Consider the following 18,177-nt stretch of genomic DNA (forward strand, 5'->3'; position numbering starts at 1 on the left):
ATAACCAATTTGAATATTTACTCAAAAATTTTTATATGACTACTAATTAAGCCCGCCATAGTTTAATTAGTATAGTTAGTTTTCTATATGTTTTATTTAAGTTGAATATAAAGTAGGAAAAGTATAGGGTACCAATATATTATTTGTCAATTTATTGTCAATAAGAATTAATTATTATATTTTAAACACATATATAAAGAGACACATCCAGAAAATATATCTAAAAAGATACTTCTATTAAATACAGTCATAAAAAATATATTTTTATTACATACATCCACAAAGACACTTTTATTAAACATAATTATAAATAAGAGTTGGCAGAAATGTTGTTGATAACGTAACAGGATTGTATAAAGTATTATTGCTTTCGACTTTTATTCTCTTACCCTACCTACCTCGGTATACCTCCCAGGTATAAACATTTTAAAAGTTTGGGGGATAAATGGTATATAGGAAACAAAGTGTGGATAAATTAAATGAAAAAATAATGCAAAGATTTCTCTTTTCCAAGTAGGCATATCCTTTACCAAAGTTCTACTTCAAAGTTACAACAAAAATCTTCATAACATTGTGGACTTCCTCAAAATTAAAGTGATAGAAGATTCTATAGAAACTTAGGCATCTCCCTTGTAATAGAATACACCTTTCTTGAAATCTAAGGGGAGAATTTATTCAACAACTTGAGTTTTCCATATACACATCCATATATCTCTTACTTGTGAATTAAGACAAAACGTGTATCTGATTCTTCCTCTATACATATAAATATAAATGTACCTATCTAAATTAAACCATGTAGCTTCATCAACATTTCCCCAACATTAGCCTTATCTTCATTCTGTAAGTACTCTCAGCACAAAAATTTTCCTTTTTTATTATCACCACCCCATCATTGATTCTAATTAATTATCTTTTCGATAGGAGGAAGTATGGAGTATATGTATAATGTGTACAATAAGAGTGTAGGAATGTTCAATTCAGTAGGATATCAGATGTTTATTATCCCTGGTATTCGGATGGTTATTCTGAATAGTATGAGTATGTATTGTGTTTGAGAAATTAGTAGTATTTTATCCTGGATATTCATTTTTTAACTCATATTGGGCCAAATAAATAGCCCATTTTACACATTGTACAAATACTCCATTGACTCTCTAGCGAAATTCTTTCGATAATATTAGAAAGACAAAAAAAAAAGAGTTCAATAAATAGTTTAAATTTATCTTATTTAATATTTTTTTATTATAAAATGCATTAAATAAAGTCGAAAATAATAAGTTTTGACAATTTTTGGATAAAAATTTTTGTTTTCTAAAAGTTTTTACTATCTTATTCATATAGCCAACTCTTACCTAGTAGAAAAATTCATAGGAATATTTGTTAATTATTATTTAGTAAAGTTTTACTTTATCTATTTTAGACTATAAGCATGGATTATTATTATTTTTTACCCTTTAAAATGTTCAATTTAGTGTCAGAATTATATGCTATGATTTAATTTAATTACTTTTCAAGATTGTAGTGAGGAACTAAAAAATTAAATCACAAAATGTAACCTCAAAACTAATTAAATTAAATTATACTTATAATCTGAAAAATGAAATTGGACATCTACTGGCATGTGCAGCCAACTTTACCAAAATGAAGAATAATGCAGGACTAGTTGTTATTGTTGTCAAATTATTATCACATGTCATTAATTGATTCCAGTTATTTCATAGTATTATGCTGAGAAAACTCAATATATCTTTGAATCTTTTTATTCATATTCCTCATTTTTTTTTAAACAGCAAAAGCGTGGTAAAAAAAACATGGTGCATTTGCTGCATGGGAAGCTAGATGTGAGTATATATGAGATTGACAAGCTGCAAAATCCTAAGGTGACTCAATTTGTTTCCTTTTTTCTTTCTTTTACTTCTAATCTTAAATCATTCTAACTAGAGATTTTTTTTTTCTTTTCTTTGGATATTTAAATTGATAAACAGTGAACTCTTTAGAATGTATTTGTGTATTATGTATAAATTTATGTGTTGTTTCAAATACTTTTAATGTATATTTTGTATTTCAACGTATATTATACACAGATGATTGATTTAGTGACTAATTTTTTATATATACGTGTGATCTTTAGTAGTGTTACATATATAAAAAATTTGACTTATTTTTTCATATTTGTTTCAATTAGGCTGTTTAGGAATCATAAGTTTTTCTTGTAAAGGAGCATGCTTCTATGATAATTATTACAATGCTTTTCAAAATATAATAATTAATTACCACTAGACACAAGATTTAATTTCCATTCTATAGAAAGTAATTAACATTTCTGAATTCTTCTTATTGTTCTGTTTCTGTTTATTCATGCTTCTAAAAATTTTGGAACCAAGGGCATAAGTGCAAACCTGGGGAAGAAATGTCTTACCCAACTCAGGAACATTTTTCTCTGCCATTGTCAACCAGAGGTATCTTAACATTATTCACTTGTATATCTCTTTTCTTTCAAGATATTTGATATTTCATTTTCATTTGTATGATTTATATATTTGAAAATGAGTATTTATTGACATTCCACCTAATTTAAAGGTGAAAAATGAGAATTTGGATGTTAGAATTGAATTTACCAAAAATCTAACGATGACAAAATGAGTGTTAACACGACATATAAAATGTTCACTACAAGAAAATTTAATTTTACCAACGACCTTACCGATGGTGATTAATGAAGGCGTCGGTAATTGTTGGTAAAAATGTCTGCATAAATCGATGACGGCGTGAACCGTTGGTAATATTAAAATAATTATAATAGTGACAGTATAAACCTTCAGTAATAACAGTGTTATAAAAAAATTAATTTATATGTTTAAAATACTAGACAAACCATAAACATAATAAGTCTTCTAGCTCATATTTATACACATAATAAATATGTTTGTGAATCCACTTTTATTTTTATTTTCCAAGCAACACAGTTCATTTTCTTCATTCATGTGCATTAGAATTCACCTTCAAAAGTTATTGTTCTCAACATGTGAATATATTATCATGCAGGTTCTTCCATTGGGTCTATATGCAACAGTTGATTTAGATAAGGCAAGGGTTGGGAGAACAAGAATGATAGATGATCAACCAACAAATCCACATTGGAATGAGAAGTTTCACATATATTGTGCACACTTGATCTCACACATTATATTCACTGTCAAACAAGATAACCCTATTGGGGCAACCCTAATTGGAAGAGCTTATGTCCCAGTTGAACAACTCATTAATGGCAACATTGTTGATACTTGGGCTGAAATACTTGATGAACAACATCATTCTATACAAGGTTATACATCACTTAGTCTTTGATTTAATTTGTTCTTGGTTTTTTAAAAATTGAATTCTGTTTAGGTTTTGGGTAAACCAATAAAAATGCACTTGAATTTTGTTATCGACAAAAATGCTCTCAGAAAATTTTAAAACACGACAAAAATGTGTTAAATATGTATTCTCAAAAAATGCTTTAAAAATTGAATTTTGATGTTTTTTGCAAGTAGATTAAAAAATGAGATATTTTTATTTTTAAAATTTGGTTAATTTTCGCTAAGTATATATTTTTTGTGGTTTTTTGTCAACAACTAATAATACTTTTAAAAAATAAAAAAAAATTATAAAGATTAAATTTTCATCCGATTTTTTGTGTGTATTTTTTAAATAGTTATCTAAATATTTCTATAAAATTTTGGATCTAATACATAAACGGTTTATCAAATACAAAAGTTGTTTGTCACTTACTTTTTTTGGGTATTTTTCTTGCGTTTTTTAATTTTTTGAGGACATTTTTATCGATAATAAAATTCGAGTGTATTTTTGTCAACAATAAAATTATTCGGCTGCATTTTTTATAGTTTACTCATTAGGATTTGTTCAAAATTAAGGTTGTTCCTGACTTGCTTTTTTAATTAGTACTATCAAATTTAAATTATATCTGTGATTACAATGTGTCTTTATGTAATAAAAAACATAAAATTTTTACTTTTCCAATAATTGATTTTGGAAGACTATATTTAATTCTGACATGAGGCACAGAGGCAGAAGAATTTAAACCAAAGAGATTCGAGAAATCCTATAGAATTGAGTTTGGTTCTTTTGGCACTTCCCTCCTTCTATTCTCTTTAAACTGTTTGCTACATCTTTGAATTGTTACTATATATTAATGTAAATTATATTCAAATGCAGAGATATAATAGTTGAAATGAAGTTATTTTGTTATAACAGAACATTCTTATATATTCTGTAACATAAATGGTAGTTAATACAATTAATGAACTAATTCATTCCTTCAACAAATGCAAATGCAAATGCAGGTGGGTCTAAAATCCATGTTAGAATTCAATACTTTGATGTCAAGAATGATTCAAATTGGTCTCAAGGACTAAAGAGTCCACAGTTTCAAGGAGTTCCACACACCTTCTTCAACCAAAAATCTGGCTGCAAAGTTACTCTCTACCAAGATGCACATGTCCAGGACAATTTTTCGCGGCCGATGGCGCCATCCGAAAGAAAATTCTATGAGCCTGCAAGATGCTGGAAAGATATCTACAATGCAATAATTGATGCTAAGCATTTCATTTACATAACTGGTTGGTCTGTTTACACTGAGATAAGTTTGGTTAGGGATCAAAACCAAAGGAATTCAAGTATCAAACTTGGTGAGCTTCTTAAAAAGAAAGCAAATGAAGGTGTCAAGGTTCTAATGCTTGTTTGGGATGATAGAACTTCTGTTCCGGATTTCAAGAAAGATGGTTTGATGGCAACACATGATCAAGAAACAGAACAGTACTTTAAGGACACAGATGTTCATTGCATCTTGTGTCCGAGGAATCCGGACGATGGAAGAAGCATTGTTCAAGGTTTTGAGATTTCAACAATGTTCACTCATCATCAGAAGAGTGTGATTCTTGATGGCCAAGTTGAGGGAGAATCGAAGAAGCGAAGTGTAGTGAGTTTCATTGGTGGAATTGATCTATGTGATGGAAGATATGATACTCAGGAACATCCTCTGTTTTCCACTTTGAACAATGTCCACCATGATGATTTCCATCAGCCGAATTTCCCCGGCGCTTCCATAAAGAAAGGCGGTCCGAGAGAGCCGTGGCATGACATTCATTGCAAGCTAGAAGGGCCGGTAGCATGGGATGTTATGCACAATTTTCAGCAGAGGTGGGAGAAGCAAGTTGGGAAGATTCTCCTATTCTCTTCTAGCATGCTAGATGATTTTCTTGTGCCTCAAGCAACCTCGGCGAAGTTCAATGATGAAGAGGGTTGGAATGTTCAAGTGTTTAGGTCTATTGATGGTGGTGCTGCTTCAGGATTCCCTGAAGATCCAGAGGAAGCTTGTGAAAGAGGACTTGTTAGTGGAAAAGATAACATCATTGATAGAAGCATTCAAGATGCATACATCAACGCGATTCGTCGAGCGAAGAATTTCATCTACATTGAGAATCAGTACTTTCTAGGGAGTTCATATGGTTGGAAATCATCTGACATAAAAGTTGAGGATATTAATGCTTTGCATCTTATACCAAAAGAACTTTCTCTAAAGATTGTTAGCAAGATTGAAGCAGGGGAGAGGTTTTCAGTCTATGTTGTGATTCCAATGTGGCCGGAAGGAGTGCCGGAGAGTGGCTCGGTTCAAGCAATATTGGATTGGCAGAGGAGGACAATGGAGATGATGTATGCTGATATTGCTGAAGCCATTAGAAGGAAGAGAGCCTGGCAGTGATTATAGTAGAGCACAAAAGGCCAGGAGATTCATGATCTATGTTCATGCCAAGATGATGATAGGTAACACATTCAAAAATCTCTTTCTATTTGTTTTCCCTCATGTTTTCAAGTGTCTACTATTCCAACTTTTTCTGCCTTTTGCTGATTTATAATGCTCCCTATTTGATTTTGCTCTTTGTTGTTTGCTTTGCTTTTATTTTTTAAATTCACTAATACATGTTGTCCTTTAGACTGCGTTTGTTTTTGAGAACAGGATAAGACAAGACATAAAAGATAGAGACAAAAAATATAATAATAAAAAATTAACAAAAATAACGAAAGAAAAAATAAAAAATAAGTTGTGTCCGTATGTATTAAAAATGAGATTGAATGGATTGGAGCGTGAACGTTTGTATATAGGTAGTCTAACAATATTGAATTGAATATATTCTACTATATTAGAATTGAAATTGAGTAGGTTTAAAAGTTAAAAAGATTTCGCACTTATAAATTATCTAAAAATCTTATCCTTAAGCGATGTGAGAGTATAGCCAGAAATTAAATATTTGAATATTTAATATTATTTTTTAAAAGTAGAGGTATTAGTACACAAAATTCAGATGTGTATAAAAAATAAATACAATCTAGGTATGGAAACTAAGAATTAAGATTTTGAAGTAAAAATCACATCAAAATCTAAGAACAATAAAATTATTGTCCATATGGTGTATGAAGATTTAGGGTACAAAAATAGTTTCTGTTCTCCTATAGTTATATCCTTGTTTTTGTGATAATGATGAGGATTCATTCTTGCAACTTTTGCATGATGCAGTTGATGATGAATACATAATCATTGGTTCAGCAAACATAAACCAAAGATCAATGGATGGTGCAAGAGACAGTGAAATTGCAATGGGTGCATTCCAACCATACCACTTAGCATCAAATAATAAGCAACCAAAGGGTCAAATCTATGGTTTCAGGCTTTCATTATGGCATGAACATCTTGGTGACACAAAAGACAAAAGAATCTTGTTAGACAATCCAGAGAGTTTGGAATGCATCAAGCTTGTGAACAATCTTGCTGACACAAATTGGGACATATATTCAAAGGAGAATTTTGATGAGAAAAGACCCTTTCACCATCTCATGAAGTACCCTATTGAGGTATCCAACAATGGAACCATAACAACACTTCAAGGGTTTGAACATTTTCCTGATACCAATGCTAAGATTCTTGGTACCAAATCAGATTACCTTCCACCAATTCTCACCACCTAACTAGTACTAGTGTCATTACTTATTTTTCTTTAATTAACTAATTATTATCATGGTGTGATTATGTTTAGAAAGTTAAACAATGCAATTAATTACTTGTGTATCTATGTACATACATGATTGATGATTGATTATTTGATTTATTGTTGTATCTTTGTAATGTATTGTGTTGAAACTTGTATATAAGAATCTCTCACTATATTTTTACCAAATGGTAGAAGTTAATTTCTATTCCGAATAACAATATAACACAATTTTAAAATAAAAATTAAGAGTCAAAGTTAAGTGGTAAATCATATTAAAATGCTTTCCTACACTCCATAATTTCCAAGTATAAAAAAGTTCTGTCATAATAAATTGTTTACAGAAAAAAAATAAAAAATTAACAAAATTTATTATTTTTGTCCAATATTTTTAAGAGTAGTGCTAGGGAGCCAATGGCTTAAGTGTACAATGTGTACAATGGGCTAAATCTTTGGTTTATGAATCAAATGAATCAAATGAACATCACCTATAGCAGAATAACCATCCGAATACCAGGGATAACTAATAAACATCTCATGTTATAAAAAGCTAATTTTGGGTTCACCAAGGTTCGAACTCTTGACTTTTTGGATCTGGAATTCTTATACCATGTCCTGAAACCACTCATCCTAAAAGTGTAACTTGACAGGACAATGTAACACTAATAATAATATCTCTAATACTTTCCAAACCTTCATTGTACACATTGTACGCTTAGGTCATTGGCTCCCTATACTTTCTCTATTTTTAATCATAAGCTCCATTCATTTAGTTAGCAATTCAACAAAACTAACATTTTAAATATTATTAATTAATTATTAATTAAAAACAAAAAATTTTGCTGGACTGTTAACATTTTTTATTGTTTATTTATTTATTTATACACTCTCCTATACTTTGAAGTTTGAAGGAGTTTTTTATTTTTCATTTTTATTTTTTTTTATCTTGACTAATAGATGATATATCATAATCAAGTAGTTCTCTCAGCCAACTCAGCTAAAGATAAGTCTTAAATCTTAATTAATAGTTTGTTCCAGCAATGCTCTATGAAAATGACAATGAACTTCATATTTGAGGGGAAAAAAGAAGAAAAAATAAAATAAATTTTCAGAAAATGAAATTTTTAATAGTAATCTGCCTTCCAAATAATATACTAGTAACTATTTTCAAGTTTCAATTCAAGCAGTACATGCTTCATTTTGTTTATCCATTTAATTAATTAAAAAAAAAAGACAAAAAAGAAAAAGAAATTAAGTAAAAAAAAAGAAGAAAAAAGGTTATTGGGGTTCTCAATCCAACTTTAATTTCCAACCTTGGGGCACTAAATTTGATTGATCTTATCCAATATCTGTTAACCAAAGAGGATCAAAAATCCTTTGGCTGTTGAGAAAAATGAAAACAAGGCCAAAGGCCAAACCTTTATATAAAACAATTTGGGGAAAGAAGAACAACAGTGTAAGTTCTTACCCAAAAAAAGAAACAATTTTCGCATTTATTTGTTGAATTTTTATTTTATTTTATTTTATTTTATAAACGGTGTTGAATTTTTTGCATGCAGGGTGCTAAATTTTGTTTCTCCATATTAGGGTTTTAGGATCTTAAGGTGACAGATCTCTCTGTCTCTCTCTTTCTGTTTCTGCATTTGGATTTTGTAAATGCAACTCTGTAGATATCTTCCATCTTGGCTTTGTGAATTTCTGGCGTGTATGGGGTGAGTTCTCTGTTTCTCTTTCATTCTTTCTTTGTTTCTTTTGTGGCAGAGAAAAACAAGAAAGAGATTGAGTTTTTGTCATTTTATCAGTTTTGGCTGAAATCATATGTTTCTACCCGATTTGACTAAATCATAAATGAAACCCACTTCAATGGAGAAACTTAAAAAAAAAAAAAAGATTTAATTTTAGTTTGTATCAGTTCAGAAATTGTGCTTTGTAGATCTAGAATTCTCTTATCTTAGAGGGATATAATGGAACTAATTATGTGCTGTTTTTTGTAGTTCTTGATTTTCAGGAGATTAAAAATTTCATGTCCTTGTGTTTGCTTTGCAAATTCTATGCTTTCTTGGATAGTTTAGACTGTAGAACATTCTGGATAGTATTTCAGGGAAATATTTGCTTGTACTTGCTTGCATGCTAAGCAAGCATCAGATCTGATAAATCTGGAAGTTACCTGTTTGAGTGATGGATGGTTTAAAATTGCGATTGCGCAACGATTCAGAAAGTTGCAGGAAAATGCATACATAAAGGCCTCAATTCCTGCTTTGATGCCAATTCAGTGGCACAGCAACATCAGTATTGTGATCACAATTGCCTTTTGGGGTTTGATAAAGTAGGAAAAGACTGAAAAGAGAATAGTAAAACATGCTATATTTAAGCATCTCTTGGGGGTTTGATCAAAAGAAGAAAAAAAACTGAAATTGGCAACATCTTTTATATTGCAATGTAGAAAGACTAAAGTTATAAGAAGTTTGTATCTCTGCAGCATGCTAATTGACCTGAGAANCCAGAAAGTAGGTATTACATCTCTCGGTTTTATTTTCACTTTACTTTAAATTATAGTAAATGTGTAAGATCTAATGTCAGAATTTATTTTGCACTTGGAATTATGATTTGTGCCTGCAATTCTTGATCATCAACACCTTTTTCTTCTTTTGTTCAAATTAGTAGACAATATATAGTTCATCATTGGTGTTAATCACACTTGTGGATGTATGTCTTTTGTAACAGAACAGAGGTTGCCTTGGACACTTCACAAAAATGCCAGCAATTCTTTTGGTGGACGAGGCATCCGTAGGACTAATACCTCATGACCAAGCTGCAAGGAAAGACAGCAGATCAGAAGATTTCTGGAGCAGCAGCACTATTGACATCGAATATGCACTTCGGTCCCAGAGGAGTGCCTCATCAATTGGCATATCCTTTGATCCTCAAAATAGTGCTGCCCTTGCGAACGATCATCCTGAATTTGTCAATCATGGTATGTTTACTAAGATGTGCCTATATATCAAGCATAAGGTCGTTGTTGCTAATCTAAGTTCTTGGATAGAGGGGGTGTGTGTGTGAAGTGTATGGGTTAAGATGATGAAATTGCTCTACCCTTTCCCCTTGCTATGGTATTCATAGGAGGTGACAGTGTTATTAGTTATTAATGTCGAGCAGATCTTATGACACTGAAGAGAGTATACCTTATGATGTACATGTGGACTAAGGTAAACAGGAGACTAGATGGACTAGTAGCCATTTTCTCTGCTACTGAAACAATCTTGTTCAAATCATAATTCAGTTGAACATTTTTACATATTTTGCCAAGTGCCAAGTTTCTTCATATTTTCATGTAACTTTTAGATCAAACCCCTCTACTTTCGAGTAGTAGGTTTTTTGCTGGGTATTTGATCAAATAGGATCATCCAATTTTTATAAAACCTGTCACTAAAATAGATACCTTTTTATTGCCTCTCCGCACTTCAATGTTTCCAGTAATTTCGCTTATTCACAAGAATTACATCATGCGAAGATGTAATTTCTACTTACGGAATTAGTTTTGAATTTCCTTTTCTTTTTTTTTCATTTTATAGGATGTTGTATTACTTTATTTTATTTGTTTTGCATTTTCCTGCAGATCTATGAAACTGGTTATCTTGTCAATATTAAAGTTTGATGGATGCAGGTCTTATTCTCTGGAACCAGATGAGGCGACATTGGGTTGGAAATCTAAGGCAGCAAAGGCGGAAACAAGTTGGAGAACCCAGATTAAGGTAAATATAAAAATTAACCCTTTTAAAGGAAAGCTTAAGTTCTTAGGCTACAAATAAATGTGTTCAGATCTGGTATCCCATTAGTTAGATAAGGAAGCTAGGACTATATAATAAATAGAAGAAGCATATATCATATTCCCCTATGCAAGAAGCTGATAATATGACTGCATAAATTCTGTTCCAGACATGTGCAGCCTCTGCTTGTTTCTCTCATTTTCCACCACAATATGTTACAAAAATCAAAGAGACCTTCCTCCATTTCTTTTTCTTAAATTTTATTAAAGGGTGGGGATTTTGTTTAGGGAAAAGCTCTACATCCATGTAAAAATTACATGGATGGTATCCAAGTAACTTTCACTCCACGCCCCACACCCCTGTTTGTTTTACACGCGCCTCTTATAACCTATATAACGAATCCTTATTTTGCGTTATCAACTTTTCTCAACGTAAACTTTTTTATACAACGTAAACCTCTTTCGCGTTCTTCTCCTTCTCCCTCTCCCTCTCCCTCTCCCTCTCTCTCTCCTTTCTCCCTTCTCCCTTCTCCCTTCTCCCTCCTCCTCCTCCTTCAACCTAATTAAATTCGTTGTTCTCCTCTTTCGCGTTTTTCTTCTCTGCATTATGGATCTGGATTGATTCAACGCAATTATCTTCATCGTTCATCTTCTTTGTTTTTTTCTTCGATCTGCACTTTTGAATTGAAACAATGAATGAATCAACTTCAAATCAGTTGAATGAGTGCAATTTTGATGATTCTTCTCAAACGCATCAATTTGATGAGGTTTGGATTATTGAATTCTGAATCGAATTTAATGGAATGAAATTTTTAATCTTATTTGAAGTGAATTGAATGGACTGAGGTGATCTACATCTGAATTGAATTCAATTGAATTGATAATATGTAATTGTCAGTAATTGTGAGTAACTCTGAGTAAATGTGAGTAACTTTTCGGTTCGGTAAGTACTAAAGAGGTGGTTCATCACTTTCATGTTTTCGGTTCGGTCCGCAGAAAGGAGTCTAACAAAAATTAGACCAATATGTTCTATTTTCTTCCCTAAGCACTATATAATTGTTTCACCGTAATTAAGATTTCGGTTCACCACAACTAAGATTTCGGTTCACCTTGAGTACTGTATTCGGTTCACCATGAGTACTGTGTTCGGTTCATTCTGCACTATTCAAAACTCTTCTTCCTCACCTTCTACTGCTTCTTCACCAGAGAGAAGGAGGAAAAGACAAAAATACAGCAGCAACAACAACAAAAGAATGACGATAAGAAGAAAACATGTGAAGAAGAAGGAACGCGAAAAAGGAGGAGAAAGAGGAACGCGAAGAAGAAGGCGAAGAAGAAGAAGACGCTCCGTGCGTAAACGAGCGTGAAAAGAAGAAGAAGAAGAAGAAGCGTGGGACGATTTCGTGTGTATTGGGCGGGAGAAGAAGAAGAAGCGTGGGACGATTTCGTGTGTATTGGGCTCCGTTTTGTTTTTGTTACAATAACAATCCTTTGTATAAGTAAAAAGATAAATTAATAGAAACAAAACAAAATGCATGGATGATTGGCTACAACAGCATTGGTGAAGAGGCTTGAAAGTTTGAATTTGTGATTGGTTGTTCGTAGCTATAGAATTCAAATTGAAGTTATTTCGGTTGTATCTTTTAGGATGTTTTGATTATGCTTTAACTCTCAGAATTCATGTTTCACAGTTGGAATGCAACCTATGAGAATCTCCTTGGAACCGACAAGCCTTTCCCCCAACGAATTCCCTTGGGAGTAAGTTCTTGCATACTAGGTTCATTAAATTTTTTGTGTATTTTTACATTTAGACTAAACTACCTAATTGGATCTTCAAAGATACACATAACACCAGTTTAATCTCCAAAAGATTTGTAACATCAACTTACTCAAGAAAAAATAATGCGACAGTAGTTTAGTTCTAGAAGATTTATAACGTCAATTTAGTCTCTGAAATTAAATGTGACGTCAAATAAGCCCATGAAAAAGAAAGGACGAAATAGATGTCGCATGTAGTTTTCAAAAACTAAATTAATGTCACAAATCTTTTAGGGAATGCATTACTTTCCCCTAACTGTTACAGCATTATACTTGGCAGGAAATGGTTGACTTTCTAACTGATATTTGGGAGCTAGAGGGTCTATATGACTGAGCAGGGAAAATATGTTCCTTTGTTGTTATCAGTAGTAGCAGTATTCTGCTAATAGTTTGCAAGATAAAGGTGATTAGGTAGAATTTGTTCATATAAACATTCTGTATAATTGTATCAATTTGTGGTGTTTCTCTTTCTATGTCAGATCACATTATTTGTATAAATTTTTTTAGTTTAGAGAACTATTTTTGAAACACTAGCTTAATATGTCTAACCATGAGATGTCTTTTTTCTTAAGGAACAAAATTGCTCATGTATATATGCACATTGCGCAACCATATACATCACATTCACAAATAGAGCATGAAATTGATACACAAATTACACAATTAGATTAGGATCTTATAGCAAACTCAATTTAGATCGAGTAATAATTCGTCTTAAGCTGCATCTCTACAAGTAATCATGCAAAAATCATTGAGGTAAATTCAGATACAAAGGAAAATTTAATTTAATTACGACGGTATTATTGAAAGATACAAAGCTCGACTTGCAGCGCAAAGATGCTCTCAAATGGTGGAATATAATTATTTTGACATGTTCAGTCCTGTCGTTAAAATGATAATTCTGGAGACTTTTATTCTCTATCACTTAAATGTTAATACTATTTTTTTGCATGGTGAGTTATTAGAAGAGGTTTATATGCGAGTTTCTTAAGGTCTTTAGCTCCGAAAGGTGTATTGTGCAAGTCGGAAAGGTCTCTCTGTATGGTTTGAAGCAAGCGAGTAGACAATGGAATATTAGATTAAGTTTGTTTTTGAAGAAACACAAATACTCTAAATCCAGTTATGATCAAATTAAAGATGTCATTTCCCACTACAAGAAAATAGAGTTATTTTAACACTTTATTTTTTAACACCATAATTAAATGTCAAAACTAAAATATATTTTTGACAAATATCACAAATGTCAAATTTTCTATGTTTTCTTGATGAATAATTTGACCGTAGAAAATTACTCCTCAATTTTGACACTCATTTGTTTTCAATTTACTCCACTATTTTTTTTCTTCTTTGGGCTATGTTAATTTTGATATCATACTGCTCTCAGTTTAAGATTATACTATTCATTCTTTATCTTCAAAATCTCAATTTATTCTTTAATTTTAAGATCTCATCTCATTCTTTGTTATATTTTTTGTTGAAAATATTTTGTAGTCAATAAGTGTCAAAATAAATAGTATTTTTGACAATTAATAAGTAACACAGAAAATATGTTTTCAAAATTTTTTAACAAATTATTTTTGACAGCCAATATTTATCAAAATAAGATTTAAATTTTTTTCACAATCACTTATATGTTAAAAATACTATTTTTAACAAAACTTTTATTAACATATTTGCATAGTTAAAATAGTGTCAAAATTTATTTTTTTGACAAATTTTATTTTTCTTTTACACATTATAACCCTCAAAAATACTCTATATTGTTGTAGTGCCCATAACTAACTAGCACTTGAACAAGAACAAAGGAGAAATGAAGGAATAATAAGGAGATCGGAGAATATAAGAATATACTCAAATAGCTACTTAATAAATTGTGTCGGATATTTTTGTTTTTTAAAAAATTTTATTACATTGAGATTTCTAAATTTTATAAAAGTAAAATATATAAATTTTTATTTTAGTCAAATTCGTTGTTTTTATTTGGATAAATAGGTTCTTAAAAGTATGACAAAATAACTTATATATCTTTATTTTTTAAGGTTTAAAGATTTTAGCCTAATAAAAATTTTTTAAAAGTATGACAAGAGGACTTATATATCTTTATTTTTTTAAAGTTTGGAGACTTCAGCATAATAAAAAAATTTTAAAAACAAAAACGTTGGATGCAAAAATCTTTAGAGATGTATTTGAATATATACTGGAGAATATAATTATAGGCTATTTTACATTGCAAAATGAACATTATTACTACTATTACTATTATTTTATTATTAATTTGGTCAAGTTTGATAAGACATGGGCACCATGGAAATGTTGTATGTAGCCCCCATTAATACCATTATTATTATAATCATTAAGAGAGGTTCATTCAATTTCAACCCATAACTGATGATATGATAAATCACCACATATTATTGTTGCCTTTTCAAAAGGGACACGCCAATAATATTATTATCGAAGGGAAACGAATGTATGGCTTAGCAACCACTACTACAAATAATCTATGGTTCTCATTTAATCCATATCTTTATTGTATCTTTCTTTTTATCATCTCTGTATTTAATTCATCATGCTGCATTATTAATTTTCCTGTGGACAAGACACAAATAAATAAAGCCACAAAGGTCTCTTTATAACTCATTGGTGTTCATAATTTTCTGTGAATCATACCCCATAGCTATGATAGTCCGATCCACTCATATGTCGTTACACTATATATCTTGATGGTTCACAAAAATTTATATAGTGTAACGATCATATATATATATGATGCACGGATATGAATACGGGACATTTACACGGACACGATATAGAACACGTAGACACACGAATATAAAAAATAGTAAAATATAAATTAATTTTTAATTATTTTTAATATATTTTTTAATTATATAAAGTATTTAAAATATTTTTTGTTTTAATAATTAATAATATATACTATTTCTAAACTCATTTTAAAAATATGTGTTAAGAATAAGGCTGTACACGCTGATATGTGATAGTATTTAGGTGTGTCCAAACACATCCGAAAAAAAGAAGAATTGCTTATTTTTTTTAAGACATAGTTTGACATAAAAGACACGTATGTCAAACAAGTGTCGATAAGTGTCGTATTCGAAATTTGTCCGACATGCGAATATGACAAATCAAACAAGTGTGCGTGCTTCATAGTATGCTATTGTAATCAAATTTCACATACAATATTAATTAAATTTCATATAAAATGTACGTGCTTTTTTGTTTATAGTTATGGTTAAATTTTATATACAATAAATATCACACTAAATTTAATTTTGATAGTTAATTTTAGTGTACACCAAACATAGTTATTTTTAATTTGTTGTTGATTTAAATATATGATTTTAACACACAACTTTCCGTCCATTTTAGCATATAAATCAACTTCTATTTGTACAAAGTGAATCTATAAATATAGAATAATTTAAAAAATTAAAAAGGTTTGAACCTTAGCATTTGTGTAGCTAGCTAGATAGATATGTCAAAATTAATTAGGAAAATTGGCTTCGAGTTTAAGGTGATTATTATTATTAAAACATCGACGTCCAAGCTTTGCGTGAACAATGAAAAATAATTAACATTCTTAACTGAGGCGGGTTCTTATCGAATTAAATATAAGAAAAATGCATGCTACTTGCATTGTCTACTTGCTTATACGAATATGATGCTTCATAAATAATCATGCACGAGCAAATAAATAATAATATAGTATTTCATGTTGTTGCCTTATTAAGACTTAACCTAAAAAGGGGGTGAACTCACGAATAATAAAATATTCACGTTTGAATAACAGAAATATATGTTTTGAGTAATACTTAGGTTATTTTTAGTGTTTTTTTTCATAATAACATTACGAGAATATAAATTTTTTAAAATTATATTAGTTTTATTTTGACATTATAGATTATAGAACAAAAAATTCATAAAATCAAATTACTTTTACAAAAAAATCGTACGTAGTAGACAAAAGTAAGAAAATTATGATCTTCGTATATAAAAAAATTAAACAACAAGATTTTTAGGTATAATTTTCATGTGAAAGAGTTTAATTTTTTACTAATAATTAATTTTAATATTCATTATCTAAAACTTAAAAGAATTTACTGTGTATATTTATATGTAGGAAAGAAAAAGTTTAGGGACCAGCAATTTTATTGAATTGGGGAATGCTAGGTAGACAAAAAAAATAGTCGGAACTTTCCTTATTTAGCATTCATTAATTGTTGCGACAATTAATAAAAGCTAAATAAGGAAAGTTATGGCTGTTTTTGGCTAATATTTTTTGGTTACCAAACATTTTCCTATTGAATTTTGGCCAGCATGTAACCAGCAGAGAAAGGTGAGTCATTAGATGAAATCTCACACCAATCTCACACCATTAAATCATCATTGATGACTATTTGATGGCTATCAATCACAAAAGTTGCTGGTCCCCTAGCATTACTCATAAATGTTTGAAGAAAGAAAAGTGAAAATATAGATTAGAAAAATAAGCAGTAAAAATTTAAAATTAAACAAAAAAACTATAATAATAATAATAATAATAATAATAATAATAATAATAATAATAAAATGTACGTACAATATAAGACCCACATATTACATATTAATAATAAAATGTTGTATATTGAAACAAATATACAAGATTAATTAAAATGAGTATAAATAACATATCTAGTTAAATAAACATTTAAAAAATGTGTATATATACTAGGAAACTAAATAAAAATAGTTCATTAGAAAAGCAGGGACGATGATGTGTTTATTTAGAGTTTAGATATTGTCAAATTAATTAATATATATAGAGCAGGTACACACTTCCAAAACATCACATAATAAAGCTAAGAATAATTATATATTAATATTATTGAATCCCAGGTCTAAGGTTAGTTACATCTTCAAGAACAAGAAAAATGGGTTAAGAATTACATCTTCAAGAACAAGAAAATCTTTCTATATATATTTTAACACAAGTGGACGACAAGCTTCAAGGAAAAGGGAAAAAGGGGATCTCTATAATTTTAATTTCCTTTTATATGTTATTATATATTGATCAAAGTACAATGCATGTTCCATAAGGTGAGAGAACGAAGCATATGGTTGAAAATTAAAGAGAAGGAATCTTTAGCTTGAAGCAATGAACCTGTAAATTTAATGGAAACAAGGAATACGCGTGTGCATATATAGGTTAGGTTAAAATTAAATTAACTTTTATTCTATATTTGTATCATTAATTTGGTCTAAGTATAAATTTACATTTTAAATTTTGTATCATATAGCAACGGTTTTAGACAATTGCAACTTAACTGTCGTAATTAACTATCCTTTTGGGATATATAGTATCAACATGACGCAAGAAAGTTATTAATTTAGGGAGCCACTCAGATAAAGACGCTTAAAACATCTTTTTTTAAAGATGTTTTTTAATAATTAAAATTTAACATATGTAATCGATGAAATCGTATTATTTATATCATAATTATTAGATCGAACAAACCGATTTGACAAAAAAATCGATGAACCAAA

The 18,177-nt window shown here is 30.0% G+C and overlaps 1 protein-coding gene and 1 pseudogene across 10 annotated transcripts; both read left to right on the forward strand.

The window, feature by feature from the left end:
* On the forward strand, nt 743–7,165 carry LOC107613193 (annotated as a pseudogene).
* On the forward strand, nt 8,069–13,238 carry LOC107613191. Of its 10 annotated transcripts, XM_016315077.2 has the most exons (6): nt 8,118–8,505; nt 8,609–8,761; nt 9,779–10,023; nt 10,714–10,801; nt 12,507–12,573; nt 12,914–13,238. In XM_016315077.2, exons 2-6 carry the CDS (start codon nt 8,706–8,708, stop codon nt 12,965–12,967), a joined length of 510 nt encoding a protein of 169 aa, XP_016170563.1. In that variant the 5' UTR covers nt 8,118–8,505; nt 8,609–8,705; the 3' UTR covers nt 12,968–13,238. The 10 variants fall into 10 exon arrangements, with proteins under 10 accessions (XP_020965692.1, XP_020965699.1, XP_020965698.1 ...); XM_021110040.1 differs by lacking the exon at nt 12,914–13,238 and having other exon boundaries at nt 8,079–8,505; nt 8,609–8,653; nt 12,022–12,508; XM_021110039.1 differs by lacking the exon at nt 12,914–13,238 and having other exon boundaries at nt 8,081–8,505; nt 8,609–8,653; nt 9,774–10,023; nt 12,022–12,508.

Source organism: Arachis ipaensis, chromosome B08 (assembly GCF_000816755.2).
Source record: "Arachis ipaensis cultivar K30076 chromosome B08, Araip1.1, whole genome shotgun sequence".
In the NCBI taxonomy this organism is placed as follows: domain Eukaryota; kingdom Viridiplantae; phylum Streptophyta; class Magnoliopsida; order Fabales; family Fabaceae; genus Arachis; species Arachis ipaensis.

Excerpts from the sequence above, each read along its gene's own strand:
- LOC107613191 (XM_021110033.1), top strand. The coding sequence starts at position 8,443 with ATGAAAACAAGGCCAAAGGCCAAACCTTTATATAAAACAATTTGGGGA. Across the intron at positions 8,506-9,773 it reads GGGGAAAGAAGAACAACAGT|AACAGAGGTTGCCTTGGACA; the intron begins GTAAGTTCTTAC and ends CTTTTGTAACAG. Across the intron at positions 10,024-10,713 it reads TCCTGAATTTGTCAATCATG|GTCTTATTCTCTGGAACCAG; the intron begins GTATGTTTACTA and ends TGATGGATGCAG.